Below are 20,424 nucleotides of genomic sequence, written 5' to 3'. Positions count from 1 at the left end.
GTGTGACTGTTATGGCGACCTCCGCCCTAGCGCTAATAGCTCTAATCGTTCTTAGGAGAGCAATAATTGGGAATGCACAGGGAAGCTTCACAAGTTGGAAGTTGGCGGGAGGGATTGGGACATGCCAGGCCAGGTTGGGGGTGGTCGGCTGTGGGTGGGGGGGGGGGGGAATTGTGTTGTGGGTTGTTGTTGTTTTGCACATGGGGTACTGAAAGTAGAGCCAAGCAGAATGTTGCCCGATTTTACATATAGGAGAACGACTGATGTCGAAGTAACACTGTCTGAGACCTATCGATTTCATTGTTGGAATGACCACTACAAATGACGTGAATGCTGTGCCTGATCTGCAGGAATTGAAAGCCTTAACGTGGAATGTGAGAGGGCTAAATGATTACCGTAAACTAAGAAATGTGCTCAGCTACTTGCACAGGCACCGCATTGATCTTGCCCTGCTTCAGGAAACCCATCTTCCACTTAATAGTAGGATGCTGTTGGCTAGAGGGCTTGGGGGATATACGACGCACTTTAGAGGAGTGGTCACTTGGGACAATCCTAAATCTCAGCTTAAACTAATGCCCCTTGTGACGGACCCGGAGGGTCAGTATGTTATAGCTAGGTGTGTTGGTAAAGGGCATGATCTGGTGGTGGTGAATGTTTCTGGGCCTAATTATGACGATCCTGAGTTTTACTCTGCACTGGCAGCACATTGCAGAACCCATGTTCATTCTAGAATGCTATGGTGGGGCGACTTCAATTTTGTGTTTGATCCGGATCTGGATAGGTCGACAGGGCCGGCCCGAAGGCCAGAAGCCTCGGCCTTGCACATGCAATCAGAACTGATTAAATTAGACCTAGTTGATGTATAGAGAAGTAAGCACCCCACGAAAGACAGTTTCACACACTACTCAGCTTACCACAATATCCACACAAGAATAGACTACTGGCTAGCGTCCCAGGCACTGCTTAATAGTATAAAGAGCTGCATGGTACTCCCCCGCACCCTCTACTTCTGACACTTGTAGTCCCAAAGAAAACAATCCCTCCCTTCACCTGGAGGTTTCCACCCTACTCCCTTCTGGATGATATGTTTGGGGGAGAGCTTGCCGACGATATAGACACCTTTTTCGAGACTAACTTGGGATCTGTGGATAGCTTCCAGACCGTATGGGACACATTTAAGGTCTACGTCAGGGGCATGGTAATATCCAAGCATTCGAGTGTGCTTAAAAACTATACGGAATAGATTGAAGCAACTAGAAACCCAACTGTCCGACATGGAGAGGCAATTGCAGAGCGGCTCAGACACTATCAACGAGTCGCAAATCAAACTCTTACTTGCTGAATACCATGAAGAGGCGGATGGGGTAGTGCAACATATGGGTAAATACGCCACAGCCCGAACGTATGGGGAGGGGGAGAGACCTGGCGCACTATTGGCCAGAATGATGCGTAATACTAGACGACCGCTAGTGGTAGAAGAACTGATCACATCAGAAGGGGAGGTCATTACTGACGAGGTGGAGATCCTCCAAAAGTTCAGAGAGTATTACGCTGATCTGTATAAATCCAAGTCATTACAGGTAGAGGAGGAAATTGACGACTACCTCGGCCACATTGAAATGCCCTTCTTGCCTGACTCAGATAGGGAATTCTTAATGGCGCCCATACAAGAGGACGAGATCTTGGAGGCATTGGCGAGTATGCGCACTGGTAGAGCGCTGGGAGCAGACGGACTGACTGTAGGCTTCTATAAGGCGTTCAAAGACAAACTGGTCCCTCACCTGATCACCTTATTCGATGACATCTGCGAGGTGGGCAGTATGCCCCTCTCCATGAGGGAGGCTCTACTCATAACCATCTTAAAGCCTGGAAAATCCCCAGCTGCATATAGCTCTTATAGACCATTCTCTTTGATAAATGTGGACGCTAAAATATTTGCTAAAGTACTGGCCACACGACTGGCGCTGTTGGTGCGGAACTAGTAGCGCCGGAACAGTCTGGTTTTGTCCCCAATGGGAACCTGACATACAATATTCGTACTGTACAGGGGACTATGCAGCATGTGCGCCAGGAAAACACCGCTTTAACAATCTTCCTGGACATGGAGAAGGCTTTCGACTCTGTGGAGTGGCCCTTCATGCTCAGAGTCTTAAGAAAGCTGGGGCTGGGAGAACCTTTCCTCCAGATGCTGGGGGCATTGTATTACAAACCCACAGCGAGACTGAAGATAGGCGACAGAGTCACGGACCCATTTGACATAAGTAGGGGAACTAGGCAGGGGTGTCCTCTCTCGCCCCTCCTATATGCGCTGCTGGCAGAGACGTTGGTGTGAGCGATTAGGGAATACCACAGCCTGGAGGGTATTAGCTTCCCAACATATAAAATTGGCATCTCTACATACGCTGACGATACACTCCTCTATGTCCGCGACCCAGAAATGAACCTCTCATCTGTACTGAGGGAAGTTGTTCGATTTGGCGCCCTTTCTGGGCTGAAAGTGAAGTGGGCCAAATCAGTTGCTTTTCCATTGACGCCAGCAACCCGGCCCTTCGAGATGGAATACCCACTGAAGTGGACCACTGACTCTGTCAGGTATCTAGGAATACAACTCCACACAGATCCAGACATATTGGTTAGGGAAAACTATGGGGTTGCATATGCAAAGTTAGTTGAGGATGTGGACGCATGGTGCAGGCTACCATTGTCCTTAATGGGCAGAATAGCCATTATGAAGATGGTAGTTCTACCTAGATTCCTGTTCCTATTTAACAATATTCCGGTAGTTCTGTCCAAGGCCTTTTTCAGACAACTAATGCAGGTGCTCATTAAGCTGGCATGGGGAGGCAAACAGCCCAGAGTCCAGTGGAAAACCCTAATGCTTCCTTACGAAATGGGGGGTCTGGGTGCGCCTGACATGGAAAGATACTATAGAATTGCGCAGGCAGCCCATCTACATACATGGATACATGGGGACCCACGCATCCCGCACGTAACCCTTGAGCGTTTATTTGCGGAACCTTTCCCCTTGCTGGCCACTTCTTGCCTTCCGGTAGACCGCCCCATTGGCCAACTAGACTCCATCAAGTCCACCAATCACGCATGGCATGCGTTGACTCAGGCGCGGGACTGCGGACTCTTGTACTCCCCACTGATGCCGATGGACTGGGTGGTGTGGCTGGCACCATTGAAAGAAAAAGGAGTCACTGGGGCACTGCGTGCACTGGGACTCACAAAAATGGAGGACCTATTTGTGGATGGGGTGGCTAAAACCTGGGAGCAAATCTCTCCCTCACAGACAGGGGCTTCACTCTTACTGCGTTTCCAATTCCACAGAGTCCGGAGTGAATTACTAGACCTATTGGGCCCCGATATGGAGGAGCCACCAGAGGTCCCTGAGCTCACATACGTAATTAGCTCTCCGTCATTCCGCAAGCTGGTCACTAATCTCAATAAACTAGGTGTCACACATAAACAGTTCCAGTACTCCAAGGCTAGGTCAGAATGGCAGCGTGACCTGCAATTACAAATAGATGATGAGATGTGGAAATACTGCTGAACTAGCACGAGAAAACTGTCCCTTAACGGAAGGCACAGATTGGTACATTTTAAGTTTATACAACGTGTTTATTATACTCCAGAGAGATTACACCGCTACAGGCTTAGGCAAACAGCGGAGTGTGAGCATTGTCACGCCCAGATTGCAGATTTTATCCATATGGCGTGGTACTGCCCGGGCTTTCACAAATTTTGGACAGAAGTTTTCTCGGAAATCAGTCTAATCTTGGGCTCTGAGCTACCTGCAAAACAGGATCTAGCACTACTGGGATGCTTCAAACCTCTTCCGGTCACCCAGCGACGACTTGTTGATATGGCCCTTCTAATAGCCAGGAGGGTGGTTGCCATGTGTTGGATGAGAGGCCCGTTACCGACCAAGAAGAGATGGGCTGGTGATCTGCTTTATTGTTGTACACAATCGGAAACTTACAGTGAGCTGCTCCCGCCCAGGAGCCGACCTAAAAACTTCTGGGGCCTATACCAGACTTACATACGCTCGGGGGAGGAGAAGGACCTTGAGCAGGATGAGGCACTAGATGCCCTAGAATCCCTAGGGGAGCAGAAGGAGCAGGAGCTATAGGGGACCTAGCCATGGGGCAGGATTAGCCCTGGCTCCCTGGACCTGGGGAAGTGAGATACCCGCTTGCATGGGGAGTTAGGAGCTGAAAGCACTTACACCCTTGATGCCCCAAGTGGGGGTGCTGGGCGTGAAACAGTACTATTAAATGTAAATGTAAATGTATTGCGACTTATATAGCGCACGTATCACCCGAAGGCATCAAGGCGCTTGCCTTGGGAACCCGTCCTGGTTTTTCCCTGTGAGATAGCCCCTACCGGGGGTCCCCAAGGTGAAAGCCAGGCATCCCGCCACGGTGGGGCCGTTGTGGAGATTAAGCAAGCTTAATGCCCATAGTTGCAGAGTGAGAACCCATGATTAGAGCAGGCACCGAAGCGAGAATTATCGAGTCCGTGGACATTTTGAGCTCAAGACCCTGCCACGTCGGGAATTGAACCCTGGTCCCGGGTCTGACCTCTGCTTCCGGGTCTGCCTGCTCTACACCGTGAGCCTTACACACTGCAGTTCCTCTAAGACAGGTCGGACTCTGAAGGAGGGACTAGCCCTCCGCGCTGGAAGGTAGTGGGAAGGGAACAGCTGATAGCACATGCACAGATACATTAATAAGGGATCATAACTGCTGGCATACAGGGGGGGTGGGGATTTGTTGGGGTAGTATGTTTTCTTAAGGATTAAGAATTATATAACGATATGACTTTCGGTATGTGATACACTGGGACAGCCAAGTCATGTGTACGTACGGGTAAATACGTTCTTGTACATACTATTTGTGATGTGTATAATGCTTTGTATCTGCATACGAGAACAAGGGCTCTTGCTCACCTTGTGAATTGACTGCCGCCGGGCCCCCGGGATGCCGGCTAAATGGCTGTGTTACACATGACTACACTGTGTTGTTGAGTAGCGTGTCATCAAACGCCCACGCCAGTCCTGTGCGTGACATGCCATGTACCATGCTTTATGAAGAATAAAGGTTTTTAAAAATTTTTTTTTAAAAAGTCTGTAATAAAAGAGCCACACTTGTGATTTTGGCACCCTATGATGACCCTCAACCACCACCATTTTTACTGACTTTAGAGTGTTATTTTACCCTAGCCTTAATGTAGGATGGTCCTGCATATGCCTGCTTCTCTTCTGTCCTGTAATCTTGCGGTCTTTCAATGGGAGCTGTTACGGAGTGGAACAGTCTTGCCAAGAGCAGAGCGTTTGGGATGTGTATTTGAAGGTGTGCAGTTGTGCAGGAATTTGTATTGTATTGTGCATTGGTGAGATTTATGAGTTATCACTATTGGCTATGACATGGTTTAATATCATTCTGTTATCTGACTTTACCTTGCTTTATGGCAGTGCTTAGCTTTGACATGCTTTCATGTCATCTTGCTTTTCAATTCCATCTTGCTAACTCCATTTTCATGACTGAAGCTATTTTCTGTGCTTGAAAGTAGCTGCAAAGTGGGGAGGGCATGTTTTGCTCTTCCTTCTGTTTTCACACTTTATTGACTGGAGAAAACTGGTTCTTATCAGAGGAATGTACATGGTCCGTCTCGAAGCCATAGCAAAGGCCTGATCAACCGATGCTGTGGCCTTGGAGCAGACTGGTACGGACTCTCATGAGAACGAGGGGGCGAGGCATGCTCGAAGCTTCATTATGTTTGGATTTGTATTAAAAAGGGGAGCCTCCACTGGTCTGGCGGAAGTTTGGGAATAGGGATTGCGAGCGAGGGCAGACGTGTCTATCTCAGATTGAACCCTGATTGCTGAGCTCTGATCCCAGGCTGTGTGAAGACTTCCCCCGGCCAGAAGTGGGCAGTGTATGCATCAGGTGATGTATTGAGTTTTGTGGTTATTGCCATTGTGAGTGAGCCAGTGGCTGTGATCGTTTGAAGTGTTTTCTTTGTGGTGTGGGAGTTGCATTACCAGAGTGATTCTCTACTGTATAGATATATATGTATATATATATATATCAAAAAGTCATTCTCCCGTTCTGGAGCCCCCGACCCTACAGGGCGGCCTCAATACAATGGGCATGGAGCAGCCCATCAACCACTGACTCGTGAAGAAACAAATTTGAGGCCCATTACTGCATGCATCGGTTTATTCACAGTTCAGCTGCACTCGCTTCCATTTCCCAACGTTTCGGCACCATAGCCTTATATATATATATATATATATCTTTCTGATCTCTTGCAGGACGTCCAGTGTATCTTATCTTATCTCAGTTATTGCTTGTTTATTAATCAGTATTATAGTTTGCTCAGTTATTGATTCATGCCTTTAGATTATAAATCTGCTACATTTAGTTGAATCTTTTGCATTTGGTATCTGAGACAGCCTTTGTTTAGAGAGTATTATGTAATAAACCCCAAGCCTTATTCTAAAAGTGATAGAGTCTTTGCATTTTGTTAACTAAAACCCCTTTTCAAAAGGTGCTGTTTGTTCTGTGTTGAAGTCTTGCGGTGCCAAGGGTCATAAGACATGCTCAAAAGTGTATGTTATTCAAAGGTGCAGTGGTATATTTGCTTTCCAGGTGGGAGTGCAGGGATTGGGTGGGGCCTATTGGTGAGAAGCCACATTCAAAACATAACTCCTTATGAATGTTGCTCTTTTTTTCCTCTTTCCTTCTTATTCTTATTTTTTTGTGCTGGAGCATTAATGGTTCTGGCTAATGACTAGATTAGGACTCAGCTTCCACTGCAAATCATTGTTTTTGTATTTGCATATTTTGAATTAATGAACTAACCAGATGCCTTTTTACTTTCTGCGAAAAATTCTTAAATTGTTTATTTTTTTAACACAGCTCAACCGTGCCTCATGACGAGCTGAGCTTGTCATGAGCATCGAAGGGGTTAATGAGCGTTTATGGTTTGCACTTTGAGTTTTGTATCGATTGGATTTTCCAGTGTGGACTTTCTTATGTGGGTTTCTCTGGGTTAAATGTATTATTGCCTGTTTGTATAGGGAGACTTGCCTCTCACGACACACACATAGCCCTGATCCATCAATCACCCCTTTCATTCTAAAAAGCACTGACAAATGTATTAGTGTATATTTAGGCTATGGAGGATATGCAGAACCATACTTTGGGGCATATTAACAAGGCAGTAATATAAACTTATCGCCGTTTTCGCCCGAAAAGCGGCAATAATTTTATCGCCTTTTCAGCAAAGACACGCTATCACGTGTTTTGCTGATTTTGCTCCCGTTTCCAGCACGCCTATCTTCGCATCGCTAATGAGATGCAAAGTAGGCGTGTATGTGGAAACAACATGGGTAAATATCGTGGAGGCAGCTTTGCGATATTTATAACGAGTGGAAGCGATTATTTTAATCATGCTAAGTATGCCTTAATGCAGGAATTTATCGTCTGTTAAATTCCCGCGTAAGGCATACCTAACATGGGAGGTGGATTCATGTGATACGACCACAGGGTCGTATTATCAAGCATATCGCCATTTTACATGGAACATCGCTGAAAAACCAGCGATGTTCAATGAAAAAGGGCGATATCGCTGGAATATTCATCAGCATGGCGCTAAGCGTCGTTAATACAACGCTAGCCTGGCGAAATATTCCAGCGATTGAAAATAATGCAGTAATTATCGCTGTCTGTTGAAAATATGACCCTTTGTTCTTTGCTTTAGTGTGGTATTTTTTTTTCATGTGCATGATGCATTATCGGCCAGAGTAATACATGTTACAAAATTCAGGAACACCTTCTATAAGGGCTTTTCCTGTGGAATCCTGATGGAGTACCTGTTGTAGAGTTCTAGCAAAGAACTTCAAAAGAGACTGAAGCACCATGTTGGGTTGTTATCAGTGCTGTTAAAGGTAATAGTTAGCTTAGAGGTTTAGTTGATTAATGACTTCTAGTCAATCCACTTCTGTTCCAACAAGCTACAAATATTCAAAGTATCTCCCTATTCAATCAAAAGCATTGTGTTGTATATTTCATATATGTATCTTCTATAGTAAATCAATCACAGACATTTTAGAGGATTTGACTTTGGAAGGTAATTCAAATGGATTTAGGTCCCAATACTCTAAAGCAATCACATCAAACCAAGATGCATTTAGCAGAAGAGTCTCTTTGGGATTGTCATGTGTTCCATCATGAGAGAATCTCTAACCCCCCCCCCCCAAAAAAAAACAAAAAACGTCTCACTGGCTTGATTTCTAACCGCCTGGTGCAAGGAATCCAAATCCACTTTTGTAAATGAATAACACACTCAAATAGTACTAAGAAAGAGGATATGTATTTAAAACACTTATTTTAAAATCATAATGTACTGCATACAATATGATTGGTAATTAGACAGAATGCAAACATGGCCAGCGAAAACAACATGAACATGTCTGTCAGGGTTATTGAATTCTTAGCATCCTAACATTCTCAGGCTATTTGTAAGCACTAAGCAATTTTAGCTAAACCAGTAAATAGTAAGCTAGTGCTGGGGTTTCTGAAGTGAAGGTCACAGTATACCTGTGTTCGTAATGAAATAGTGAATCAGCTATTCTCTATTGCAGCTTGGTCAGGGCTATAAAAGAGGCTAAATCCACTTCTCGCTGTCTCTGATGTTGCCTCGGACTGAGGCTGGTTGATGCTGCAAACAGGCGTGACTTCTGAGGTGATAGTCCAAGTGTGAAGACCCTCTTTGGCTATAGAGTTTTTATAGTATTTGATTGCTGATTTTATCTTATATCACAACAAAATGTAGAACTTGCAGACACTAAAACATCAACAAGAATAAACAATCATGGCAATAAATGCATCATCTTTTTTATTATATTGATTATAGGTAACCAGTATTATAAGTCAGCTTTGACAGTAGGCAGTCTTAATGCAAACGTTTCTATGAAGGTCTTCAATATTTCACACTTTCTATGAAGGAGATGGAAGAGTCTGAAAAAATGCACAGCATAGAAATAGTAGAGTTTGATAGTACCAAGTGATGGAAATAGAAAAGGTGGAATGAGAATTGGCACAGTGTACAAAACAATCTGCTTTTGTGTTCTCCAGCCTCTGACACAATGCCAGCATCCTCCAACAGAGATAACAGTCCCCTTAAACACATCCTGCACTTCTCCATAGTCTACAACCCCCAGCACAAATAGCCTCATGCTCCCCACAGATCGAGCCCACTCATCCATACTTACACTGTATCTCCCACCCTTGCACAACCTGCAAACCCTTCAGTCGCTCACACAGAGCACAATCTCCCAACACTATAGCATGCACCTCAAACATACAAGGCCAGCATCACATACGAACTTGCGTGGCCAGCATCACAAGTATATATACATTTCTAAATGCAGAAATATATTTAAGGGGACAGTACAAAAGTTCATTTAATTTGCATACAAAATGTAACCTTGTACTTAACTGTAGAGATGTGTTTGCATCTTCAGGACAATATGCTTGACCACAAATATCACAATATGTGTATGCTGTAAATATTCTCAAAATTCTTAAGACAGAGTATGACATCATGACGGGCGTGAAGCCCATCTGTACACCTTCCTCCTGAGAGTGCTGCCTGTGTAATAACATGGAGGACATAATGTATATTTATTTAAGTGTATACATCCTAATTATTTTTTTTGTTTCAGGAATCTATTGATCAACACTGCCTCTAGGCTTTCAATGCTTTAGTTATTGGACATGATGTAACTGATCCAGCCATTATAGTTGCAGACTTTGGTGTAAACTGTTGGGTAGCCCTTCAAGGCGCACTTATAAGCCCAAGAGACAATTCCTTGAAGCTGTCCATTACACACGAGGGGTCCTCCAGAGTCTCCCTGCAAAGGAAACAGAAAGATTTTGCATTGAAATATATATTTTGCATGTCTTCTATTGTACTGTCCATTAGTCATATATTATTCAACATTATTATAGTTTATTTACTGATTAGTTGCAAGCAGTTACTGGTCTAGGTGAAGTTAGTTGTTTATTGTTGTCATATTACTGATGCAGATTGTTTGAAATTACCCTTTCAAGGGTGATTTCCCTCGACTTTTTGCTTTTCTCCTTCCCAGTTTTCCATTACTCTTCATGCTAGCCTGATGACTCGAGCGTGTTTAACACTGCTATGCAGTGTCAAAGCGCTGTGCTCATTATATGCATACTGGTGGACATTGTATATATGATTGGCTGATTTGAGTTAGCTGTAAGGCCCTTGTTGTGGGGTAAGACCTGTACCAAGGGCATGTATCTCAAATGTGCCTCTGTGGGTCTTCTGTACTGGTTGTGCCATCCACAGAGGTAGCTCATCGATTGTGCCACAGGTTTGCCCTGGTAGGGCCTGTGTGCACTGGTTACTGTACTCGACTTGGCACTCTCAAAGCTGCGTGCCAAGCTTCTGCATGTTTCCTGCTATATTGGAGTTCTCCCTGGTGACAGGGTGTGGTGCTAGGAAGAGGTTGGGCAGGTGTGTGCATGTGTTACTTGACAGAGTCGTGAATGGCACCGGGTGGTGTGTTCAGTATTATGGGTCTTGCTTCTCACAATGGATTAGCATGAGGGGAATAAGGGAGGGGCTGTCTAGCATCATTTCCTACGGGCAGAATAGCAACAGTGTGATGTTTGGTATTAATGAATTCGTAATGGTGAATTTCTCCAGTAATAGGAGGGGATTTGACATTACGGTGATGGAAATATCATTTTGGGAAAGTGGGCATTCTGATGTGTGTGGCTCTGTGTGCCTGGAAACGTGTCTCCTAAATCTCGGTGTTAGGGGGATAGCCACATCTGTGCATTCCTGATAGAGGGCCATAAACTAGGGGTTCATGGGAAACTGCAGAATTTTGACCCTGACGGGCATTTCTGGGATGGTTACATGGGGGTGGAATGGGGACCTGCATTCCAAGGGGAAGGGTCTTGCCCCACTAAAGATTGTGATCAAACCTCCCGGGGTAGGATGGCAGGCAGGACATAATTTGGAGAGGGCCTGTGCATTTCAAAGGTGGCCTTCTGAACAGATTGTATGTTCAAAGGACATGGTGGGTATAACTACTGGTGCTTCGGCTTCCGAAAGTAGGAACACTTTTGGATTTGGAACTATACTACACTGGTTCGAAACTGGGACATTGACACAAGGAATCATTAAGGCAGGAGGGACTGCAACTGGACTATCTACATACTTGAGGTGGCTTGGAGCTTGTCGTGCCCCAAGACAGGGACTATTACTTGGTGGATTTTGCCTGGACGTTGCTGGCCTGCAGCGAATGGCAACTGTTGTAGCCTGGGTCTCGAAGTACTTAACAGAGGGCAAGTGCGCTGGCCTGCTGTCCACAAGATCCGAGGAACAAAAAGGATATCACTCTTTCTGCAAGATCATGAGGACCGCACTGGGTGCGGTGGAGACAGGTAGTAGTCATTGTGGTTGGGCAAAGGACCGTTCTGACATACACCATCATCTCACAGTGCAAGAGGAGTGTGTGCACAACGATCAGCAGCCATATGAGGTGCTGGGACATGAGGAGTTCGAAGAGTGCAGGGGAAGCTTGCTGAGGCCAAGGGATCCATGCTTGAAACCAAGGGGACTTATGTTCACTTGTGCTCCAGAGCGTGTGGTGTCTGAGGTGTGTCGGGGAAACCTGAGCCGGGAGCTGAGACTGTCTTCGGCCTCTAGATTGGGAGGACAGCCATGCCTGACAACGCAGCCCCTGTCCAAGGTCATTGGCTCCCTCTTCCTGGACCAATACCACAGGGTGCTTTGTATTGAAAACATCATTATGAGATCCAAGGGGGGCTTTTTGTGCCTTGTGGTTACCTGAAGCTGACTGCCAGGGGTCCATGGCAGGTCACACCTTTGCTTGAGGGCAAAACATTTCTCCAGACAGGGATCTCTCCAGTTTCCTAGGTCACAACCTTTTGTCTACGGGTGGGAATAGTGATTCCACCCTCGTGCAGGTGCCGTTGGGTGCTTGGAGGTCTAATCCAGATGGATGAAACTAGGGGCCAGATGTATCAAGGCTTTTGCGACTCGCAAAGGCTGAAATTCGCAGAATTTTGGCCTTTGCGACTCGCAAACGGCCGTTTTGCGATTTTTGATATGTAAGAAAAAATCGCAATTTAAGGAATCGCAATTATTTGCGATTCCTTATTTTGCCATAGCATTTAAGGAATCGCAAATTTTCCGATTCCTTAAATGATATGTATGACACATTTTTTGTTTGCGAATTTGTGTTAAAAAATCGCAATTTACCATCAACTTGTAGTTGGTGGTAATTTGCGATTTCTTTTAAAAATGCCCTAATTGGCATTTGTAAGGGTGGCATGTGACACTCATACATGCCCATAGGGCATGTATGTGTGCCACATGCACACACATGTAGATTTGAGGGGTGCAGCAGGGTGTCTTTGAGACACCCCTGCACCCTTGAAATAATTCTCAAATTGCGATTAGCAAATTGCGAATTCGCAATTTGAGAATTATTGCACTATCATTCCTATGGGCCTCCTGGCCCATAGGAATGCATTGAAAATTATTCTTTATTTGCGAATTCGCAAAATGCGAAATCGCAAATAAAGAATAATAAGGATTCGCAAAAAATTTGCGATTTTGTACATACATACCGTTTTGCTAATTCTAAATAGCGATTCGCAAAAAATCGCTATTTAGGATTCGCAAAACGGTATCTTGATACATCTGGCCCCAAGTTACAGTTTCTCTCTGTATTAGATGGTTCAGACTGTCGATTCAACAGGGCGCTAGCAGGGACAACGTGTATCATTGCAATGGGAAAGACTGACCATTGCATATAACTGTAAAGTGTATATACAATATGTGTGTCATTGTGATTTCAATTGAGATATTTGACAATTGTGTATAACTGTAAAGTATATATACAATGTGTATCGTTTTGATTTCAGTGCGTGTGTGTAATATAAAGACTAACTTTTTTATGCATACGGTATGGAGTCGTTTTGTGAGAAAGTCAGTGGGTTGTGAGCGGGGGTGTTGTGCCAACATTTTATGCTGTAGCCTGAAGGACAAGCTACCAGAGGGTGAGCTTAAGTTATCGGCCAAGTGTATCATACTCATCCAATTTGGAATGGTGGGTTCTGACTGGCTTCGTGCATCTTAGCCAGACTGAAACCACTGGGTCTAACACAGATGATTCAGGTATCTATAGACAGATATAATTTGTCATGAAAATGTTTTAAGCACATAAACACAGCTGACTGGTAGACTGTTAGATTTGTAAAACAATTTAAATATTGGACTAATTGAATGCTTTTCGCAGAAAAAGTGCTTTATGCAGAAGTCTTTTCAGGTCATTTGTTAGCTATTAGACATAAACACCAATCAGGCCACATAGAGTGCAATACTATTGGGTCATACTAGACATAAACAATCTCTATATAATATGTATTCTGCACAACTATGTATTTTGTCCATGATCAGGAGTACTTCGAGGATCGCCACCTTGAAGTGGTTATAAGGCTTCTCTGTTTCAGTAGCCTGTAGAGCAATGCTGGTGGTAGCTTAGTCTTCTGGCAGGGTCACCCAAACATGACAGATCAAAGGGTAAACCATACAAATTGTGATCCATTGGTTTTCCAGGTTGGGCACAAGGCTAACAGCCATGCCTCCTAAGAAGCATGTATGCGGCACAGAAGCACAAGGCTGAGTCAGGGACTATCTATCCAACATAAATCATATTTTTGAGGTTGCCCAACAATCCTGGATTGATAATCTCAAATTCCCTCAAATTTACACATACAACACAACATTTTGTCTTATATGTATGAAAGTATTCATGAATGTGGTGTTTGATTAGCAGAACCCTAGCCAAAATGGAGCGAAGTTTTTTACAAGCTCAATGGTAAAGATAGTCAATAAATAATTGAAGGGGAACAGATATTCTGAAAGTAAAAGCGGAGTTATCTCGTTATAATATAGAGTTCCTTAAAGAGATGTATCTTCAACTCTTTCCTCAATTGCAGCAGGGTTGGCTCAGGCCTGGTGTTTACTGGGATGTCATTCTGGAGTCTGGGCAAGTATAATAGGAGAAGGCCTGTTGCACTATGTTTTTTTATCTATCTTGCACTTCTTTTTTCACAGACTGATGTACTCTTAGATGTGTGTCAAGCGACCCAGTGTAGTGAAATTGTAAGTCAGCTGGGGGGTGGAGGCTCTGAAAATGCTGGAGCTGGTTTTAAAGGTGGTGTGGACCAACAGTTAGATAATATATTAGTATTATTATTTCTGAGATTTTCATACTTAGCAGATGTTGCATACACACTCTGCAACCCAGATCCCACAGTAAACATCTTTAGGTTGATTCAGTTTGTTTGTTTTGTAGCCCTACAAGTTCACCCTACTACAATATAAATGATTGGTGGTTAAAGAGTGCCCATCATATATTTGTCAGTTTTGGTGCATATGTGTGAACATCTATAGGAAAAAAATGGCATTGGTATTACAAGAGACTAGAAATGAAAAAACGCATCACAGTTCTGGCTTGTGCAGCAGAGCTCTTCATGTTGCAGATGTGTGCAAGAATCATGCTTACTTCTCATTTATGCCATTTACTGCTTTAACCATCAAGGTGGGGTACACAGACAAAATATCGAGTTTTAAATATCGATATACAATAATATCGAAGTTTAAATATCAATGGGACAAAATATCGAAGGTAAGTAATATCGACAGTCTTAATATCGATATTAGTATGATATCAGTAATATCGAAGTTTTAAATATCGATGTCAATAATATCGAAATAAATAACTTCGATGTTACTAATATCAATTTTTAAATAAATTTAGTGTATATTATATTGTATTTATTATGTTTTATTATTTATTTTTAATGTAATTTAATTAAATATTGTCTTTTACTACTGTAGCGGGTTGTGGGTTTATAGGGGAATAGGGTGGGAAGTAATTTAATTATGTTAAATTAATTATTAATTAGTAGGAATTATTAATTAATTAATTGAGAAATAATTTTTAATTAATTTTAATTAATTGATTAATTGATAAATATGTTCTGTAGCGGGTTATGGGTTTATAGGGGAATAGGGTGGGAAGTAATTTAATAATAATTAATTAATTAATATATGTTTGTACATAATTTAATTAATAATTAATTGCTAATTAATTTATATTAATTAGTTAATTAATTAATATAATTTTGTACATATTTTTAATTATTAATTAGTTGGTAATTAATTAATATTAATTATTTAATTACATTAATTATAGTAATTTTTTTATATATAATTTTTTGTTATTCTTAATTAATTAATTGGGAAAAATAATATTAATTATTAAATTAAATTAATTACAGCTAATGTGCTAATATATTTACTTTATTGTTATTGCTAATTAATAATTAATTGGTAATTAAATAATATTAATTAATTTGGGGTAAAGGAGTATTTTTAGGGTTCAGGGTCAGTTTTCAGTTTTTGGGTAAAGGGGTATTTTTAGGGTTCAGGGTCAGTTTTCAGTTCTTGGGTAAAGGGGTATTTTTAGGGTTCTGGTCAGTTTTCAGTTTTTGGGTAAAGGGGTATTTTTAGGGTTCAGGGTCAGTTTTCAGTTTTTGGGTAAAGGGGTATGTTTAGGGTTCAGGGTCAGTTTTCAGTTCTTGGGTAAAGGGGTATGTTTAGGGTTCAGGGTCAGTTGTCAGTTCTTGGGTAAAGGGGTATTTTTAGGGTTCAGGGTCAGTTTTCAGTTTTTGGGTAAAGGGGTATTTTTAGGGTTCAGGGTCAGTTTTCTGTTTTTGGGTAAAGGGGTATTTTTAGGCATAAGGGTCAGTTTTCAGTTCATGGGTAAAGGGGTATTTTTAGGGTTCAGGGTCAGTTTTCAGTTTTTGGGTAAAGGGGTATTTTTAGGGTTCAGGGTCAGTTTTCAGTTTTTGGGTAAAGGGGTATTTTTAGGGTTCAGGGTCAGTTTTCAGTTTTTGGGTAAAGGGGTATTTTTAGGGATAAGGGTCAGTTTTCAGTTTTTGGGTAAAGGGGTATTTTTAGGGTTCAGGGTCAGTTTTCAGTTTTTGGGTAAAGGGGTATTTTTAGGGTTCAGGGTCAGTTTTGGGTTTTTTGGGTACAGGGATATTTTTAGGGTTCAGGGTCAGTTTTGGGTTTTTGGGGTACAGGCGTACAGGGTAAAAACAAAAAAATATTACATTAAATCAAATAAATAACATTAAAAAAAATAAAATTACATTAAATTATTAAGTGTTTTATTTATTTTAAATGTATATGTATTAGTTTTAATTTTGTTTTAATATTTTTATTTAATATTTTTAAAATTATATGTATTTTAAAATTATTTTTACATTAATATTAATACATTTAAAAAAACGATATTTTTGATTCCGATATTTTTGTATTACGATATTATTTTTTCGATATTTTTGTACTTACCTTTATGAAGATAGGATTCTGATATTTTTGATGTCGATATTTTTGCTCCGATATTTTTGTATTTCGATATTCTGTCTGTCGATATTATGTCAGACATTCCAAGGTGGACATGGTGCCACTTGTCCCATGCAAAACATCATCATACATTCTTTCTTTCATCTTATCAGTCTCATTCTGATGGTCAGTCTAACCAGTCATGGCATGGGCAATCATGTACATACATTTATATCTGGGCTTGGGATCCTTTAGAGATTTGTGATAATAGGACACTGGACGAAAATGGATGGACAGCCATTCACCAACCTCCTGATTCCCCACCTCATATAGAGATATTTGGACTTCTGCACATTTGACAGCAGAAAACTCTCCTTGCTGGGCAGCTGCTGGCGTTCTAAAGCAGACATGGGTGTTTTTCAGGCCAGCCTCATTTTAGGTCAGGATGTCTGATGGCATGTCCATATTGTGTTTTTATACAGCAAGATGGTGCTGGGAGGAAAACATAATTTTTAAAACAAAGCTGCCACCCTTCACTCGCTAACTTGCAGCCTGTCAGCGACAGTTTTAATTTTTCAAAAATGACTCTAAACTTTGCTGGTTTGTCTTTGAAAAATGCTAGCTGGTACAACATGCCACCATGGCTAGGCAGATTGATTGGCATTAGGTGTTTTCATCACACAAACAGGGAACTTTTAGGCTGGACAGGCATACTCTAATTGAAACCCCCACCATGGTAAACTCTGGATAATATTAGAATAATTATACTACTTCCAAGGTTTTGCCACTGCAGAATCTCTTACATATGATTTTTGATGGACACAAGCCTTTCAATACCAACAGAAACCTCACCACATGTAGCTTTCTTGCAACTAAATTGAGAGAAGTAAATGCCCCATTTTGTTCTTTAGTTAAATGAAAGCAATTAATGTCCATTTTGGTGGCATTGCTAAGAACTAGGAATGAGCTCACATTACTGTGGTACTAATGGAAGGACCCCACTCTGACAAGGGATTACTGTACTGGAACCACACTGTAAGGCAAGACTGTGAGGGATGCTACGCGTTCTGGAAACTATTGTGACTCTGATAATACTATAAACAGACTCTATTGAAATGCTACTTGCAGAAGAAAAACAGAACTCCAGAGAACCTCTTGATACTGAAGTCCCTCCGAACAAAAGGCAGATAGCTCATCACGTCAGCCATAGCAAAGCGCGATACAAACACCATCAATAAAGCCACCAATAGAAGCGGACTACTGCTCAAAACAATCAACCACTCCATCAATCTTTAACCGAACCCACCTATTCCTCGCTCCACAGAAAAGTGCAATGTCAACAACCTCTTCGCCAGTGAAAATATACAGGAAATTCGATAGCACATTACCAAGCTTCATCTTTTATCCCGATCCCTTCATATACAATGGACAGCCTTATGAGCCCTATCCCTCCAAGATCTTCTTGGCTTACAGAACTCCCTCAACGCCACTTCCTATGAAGATAATATCTTAAAATTATCCTTCACTAAAGGTATCTCTGAGGATGCTCTCTTGCCCCTATTTACAATTGTCAATACCTCTCTCACTCAAGTCATGTTCATAGAATCCACCAACTCCTAAAGATACCTTCACCAGACCCTGTTGACTTTACCAGTTACAGGCCCATCACTCATTTGTCATACATCTGCAAGAACACTGAAAAAGCAGCCTATGTTCAACTTTAAAATCACACATATATCCTCATGGCGCATAGATGAGGATTTAGGAATAGTAAATCTTTTCTTCCTCTGTATGCACTTCAACTTTTGATATTTTATCACTAAATATTCTGTCCGTGATATTCTGATACAATGATATTCCTATGCTCAATATTCCATAATACAGTGTCCTTTCTATGCAACAAAATGTTGGTTTCATGCAAAGGCTGAACAGTGGCAATCTACATTACTATATGTGCATGCATTAGAACATTGAAGCCAGTTCTATGCACTTTGCCAATACTTTTCTCTTTTTTGTTCTGGTATGAAATTATTTTTAAACAGGTACCATTTCAGGTAAACCTAATTTCATTAAAAAGTACCTGTCATGTAAGTTCTGAGGATGGCAAACATGTGAAAGTGAGAGAGTGACAAAGTTATCAGGATAATAGATCTCCAGAAAAGAAAGCACAAAGGCAGATGTGGAGGGTGGCAAGGGCAGGATTTGAAGAGGGTTGTCCAGAAGGAACTTTACTTTTTTATGGAAAAACGTTGTCTTTAACCGTTTTTTCAGGTCGAGCCTAGACAGCGCTTACGCTGTCTGGAAGATTTGTTGTATGTACCCTTTGGTGCACCTGTAATTGAAAGAATTAACAGGTAATTTCGTTTTTGCCTTCGTGAGTGGTGGTGTGAAACATACCTTTCGGATAGTTAAGGTTTTGTGTCCCCTTTTGTTACAGATTTTTAAACTGTGGGGTCCTAGCCGATTAATCTGGGATGGATCAGTTCGCTAATTTGGATCGGACATGTCGGATATTGATCCGTTGTGCGTAAGTGTCATCTTCCACTGGCGTCCCTTGTTTTATTAAAATCCCCCTCTGGTCCCCCAAGTTGGTGGGGGAGTTTCTTTAAACCACACCTTACTATTGCAGGTGCAGGTATCCTGCCCTTGTTCGTCTGGAGCTTTTGTGCCGAAGCTGTTGCAAGACCGGCCATCACTGGATGGCTGTTTATGGTAATTCTGGGGACCTATGGCCCCTTTACTATGTTTATATTGCCCCCTTACCCCGAGGATATTGCTAATCTCTACTCTTAACCCCCAGGTGCCTACCCCCATATCACAGTCCTGAGGAAGACCCCTACGTAAGGTGTTAATGAACCTACATTTGTTCGGGGTCGAAAAGTCAACAGTTTTCTTTGAGCCAGCATAAATCAACAGAGATTGTTCTACTGTGTTTTTCTCGTCAAGCATGGCTATATAATAATCAATACAGACTCTTGTGAACTTGTGGCGAAATAACGAGCCATTGTATGATGTTAACCATGAATATGTGTTTTGCACAATAATCTTACCCTTCCGTACCACTTCATCCTCACTCAAATCACTGTACTTTTCCTACAGCCCCCTTTCTCTTCCCTTTTTCCGGGCACTTGTTTTTGTAAAAGATTTTAAGATATAGCCAATATATATTTTAGTGTGATGGTGTGATTAAATAACACTGGTCCATCACTCACTCTTAGTGATCCTTTTCCATTTATTTTTCTGCTAATGTATAATTATTTTGTGTGTTGTTTAAATATTGCATACTGGGACCACCTTATATTGTACCGTATGTACCTTGTGGTCTCTGGGGATCAGCCCCAGTACTTGTCTGCTTCCACTTTTGCTTAGGGACTTTTTCTTCTGTTCAACTGCCTCTATTTAAGTGTCTTGATAGAAAACGAAAAGTAGCATGTACCTGATGGTGCATGCACCCTGATTCACTGACTAGCTCATCAGTTTTATTTCCATGTAGGCATTAGTGTGCTGGGGAGTTGTCTGTCTCTCTCCTTAGTCGCCATCTTGGAGTGACATTTTTATATGTTTTATGCTTTACGTTGTTCTCCCAATAGTTTTAATTTGATTTGCTTTCACAGTAGCTACACTTCACAAGGGAGCTTGTGAGTGTAGCCGGGGTAGCTGGCCCCCGTCTTATCTTTACTTTGCCTTCACGTTTGCAATCTGTCTTTTAATTGAGCCCTCACGCTCTGCAACGCCTGTGGCCACACCTCCCCCATGCCCCCCAACCACTCCTATGGCCTTTAAAGCCAGACAAGGAGCTTGTCTGCTTTGTGGACGCATGCAGCAGGCACGCCAAAGGCAAGCCCGTCTGCACCCATCAACGCCCGGATCGCGCATAGCACCAGCCATTCTGACAGTTTTGTTTCAGATCCACCCCCCTCAGAC

The 20,424-nt window shown here is 42.2% G+C and overlaps 1 protein-coding gene across 1 annotated transcript in view; it reads right to left on the bottom strand.

Annotated features, from left to right (window-relative positions):
- Window positions 1–8,893: 8,893 nt before the first annotated feature.
- Window positions 8,894–20,424, bottom strand: part of LOC147707762 (trypsin I-P38-like) — a 68,300-nt gene continuing 56,769 nt past the window's right edge. Inside the window, exon 5 of the mRNA XM_086926613.1 lies at window positions 8,894–9,928. Coding sequence (XP_086782739.1) covers window positions 9,779–9,928 — 150 coding nt within the window. The 3' untranslated portion in view covers window positions 8,894–9,778. The remainder of the gene's footprint in view (window positions 9,929–20,424) is intronic.

Source organism: Lissotriton vulgaris, chromosome 6 (genome assembly GCF_964263255.1).
Source record: "Lissotriton vulgaris chromosome 6, aLisVul1.2, whole genome shotgun sequence".
NCBI lineage: Eukaryota > Metazoa > Chordata > Amphibia > Caudata > Salamandridae > Lissotriton > Lissotriton vulgaris.
Note: the sequence above shows the minus strand (reverse complement) of the source record. Positions and strands in the feature narration are given on the sequence as shown.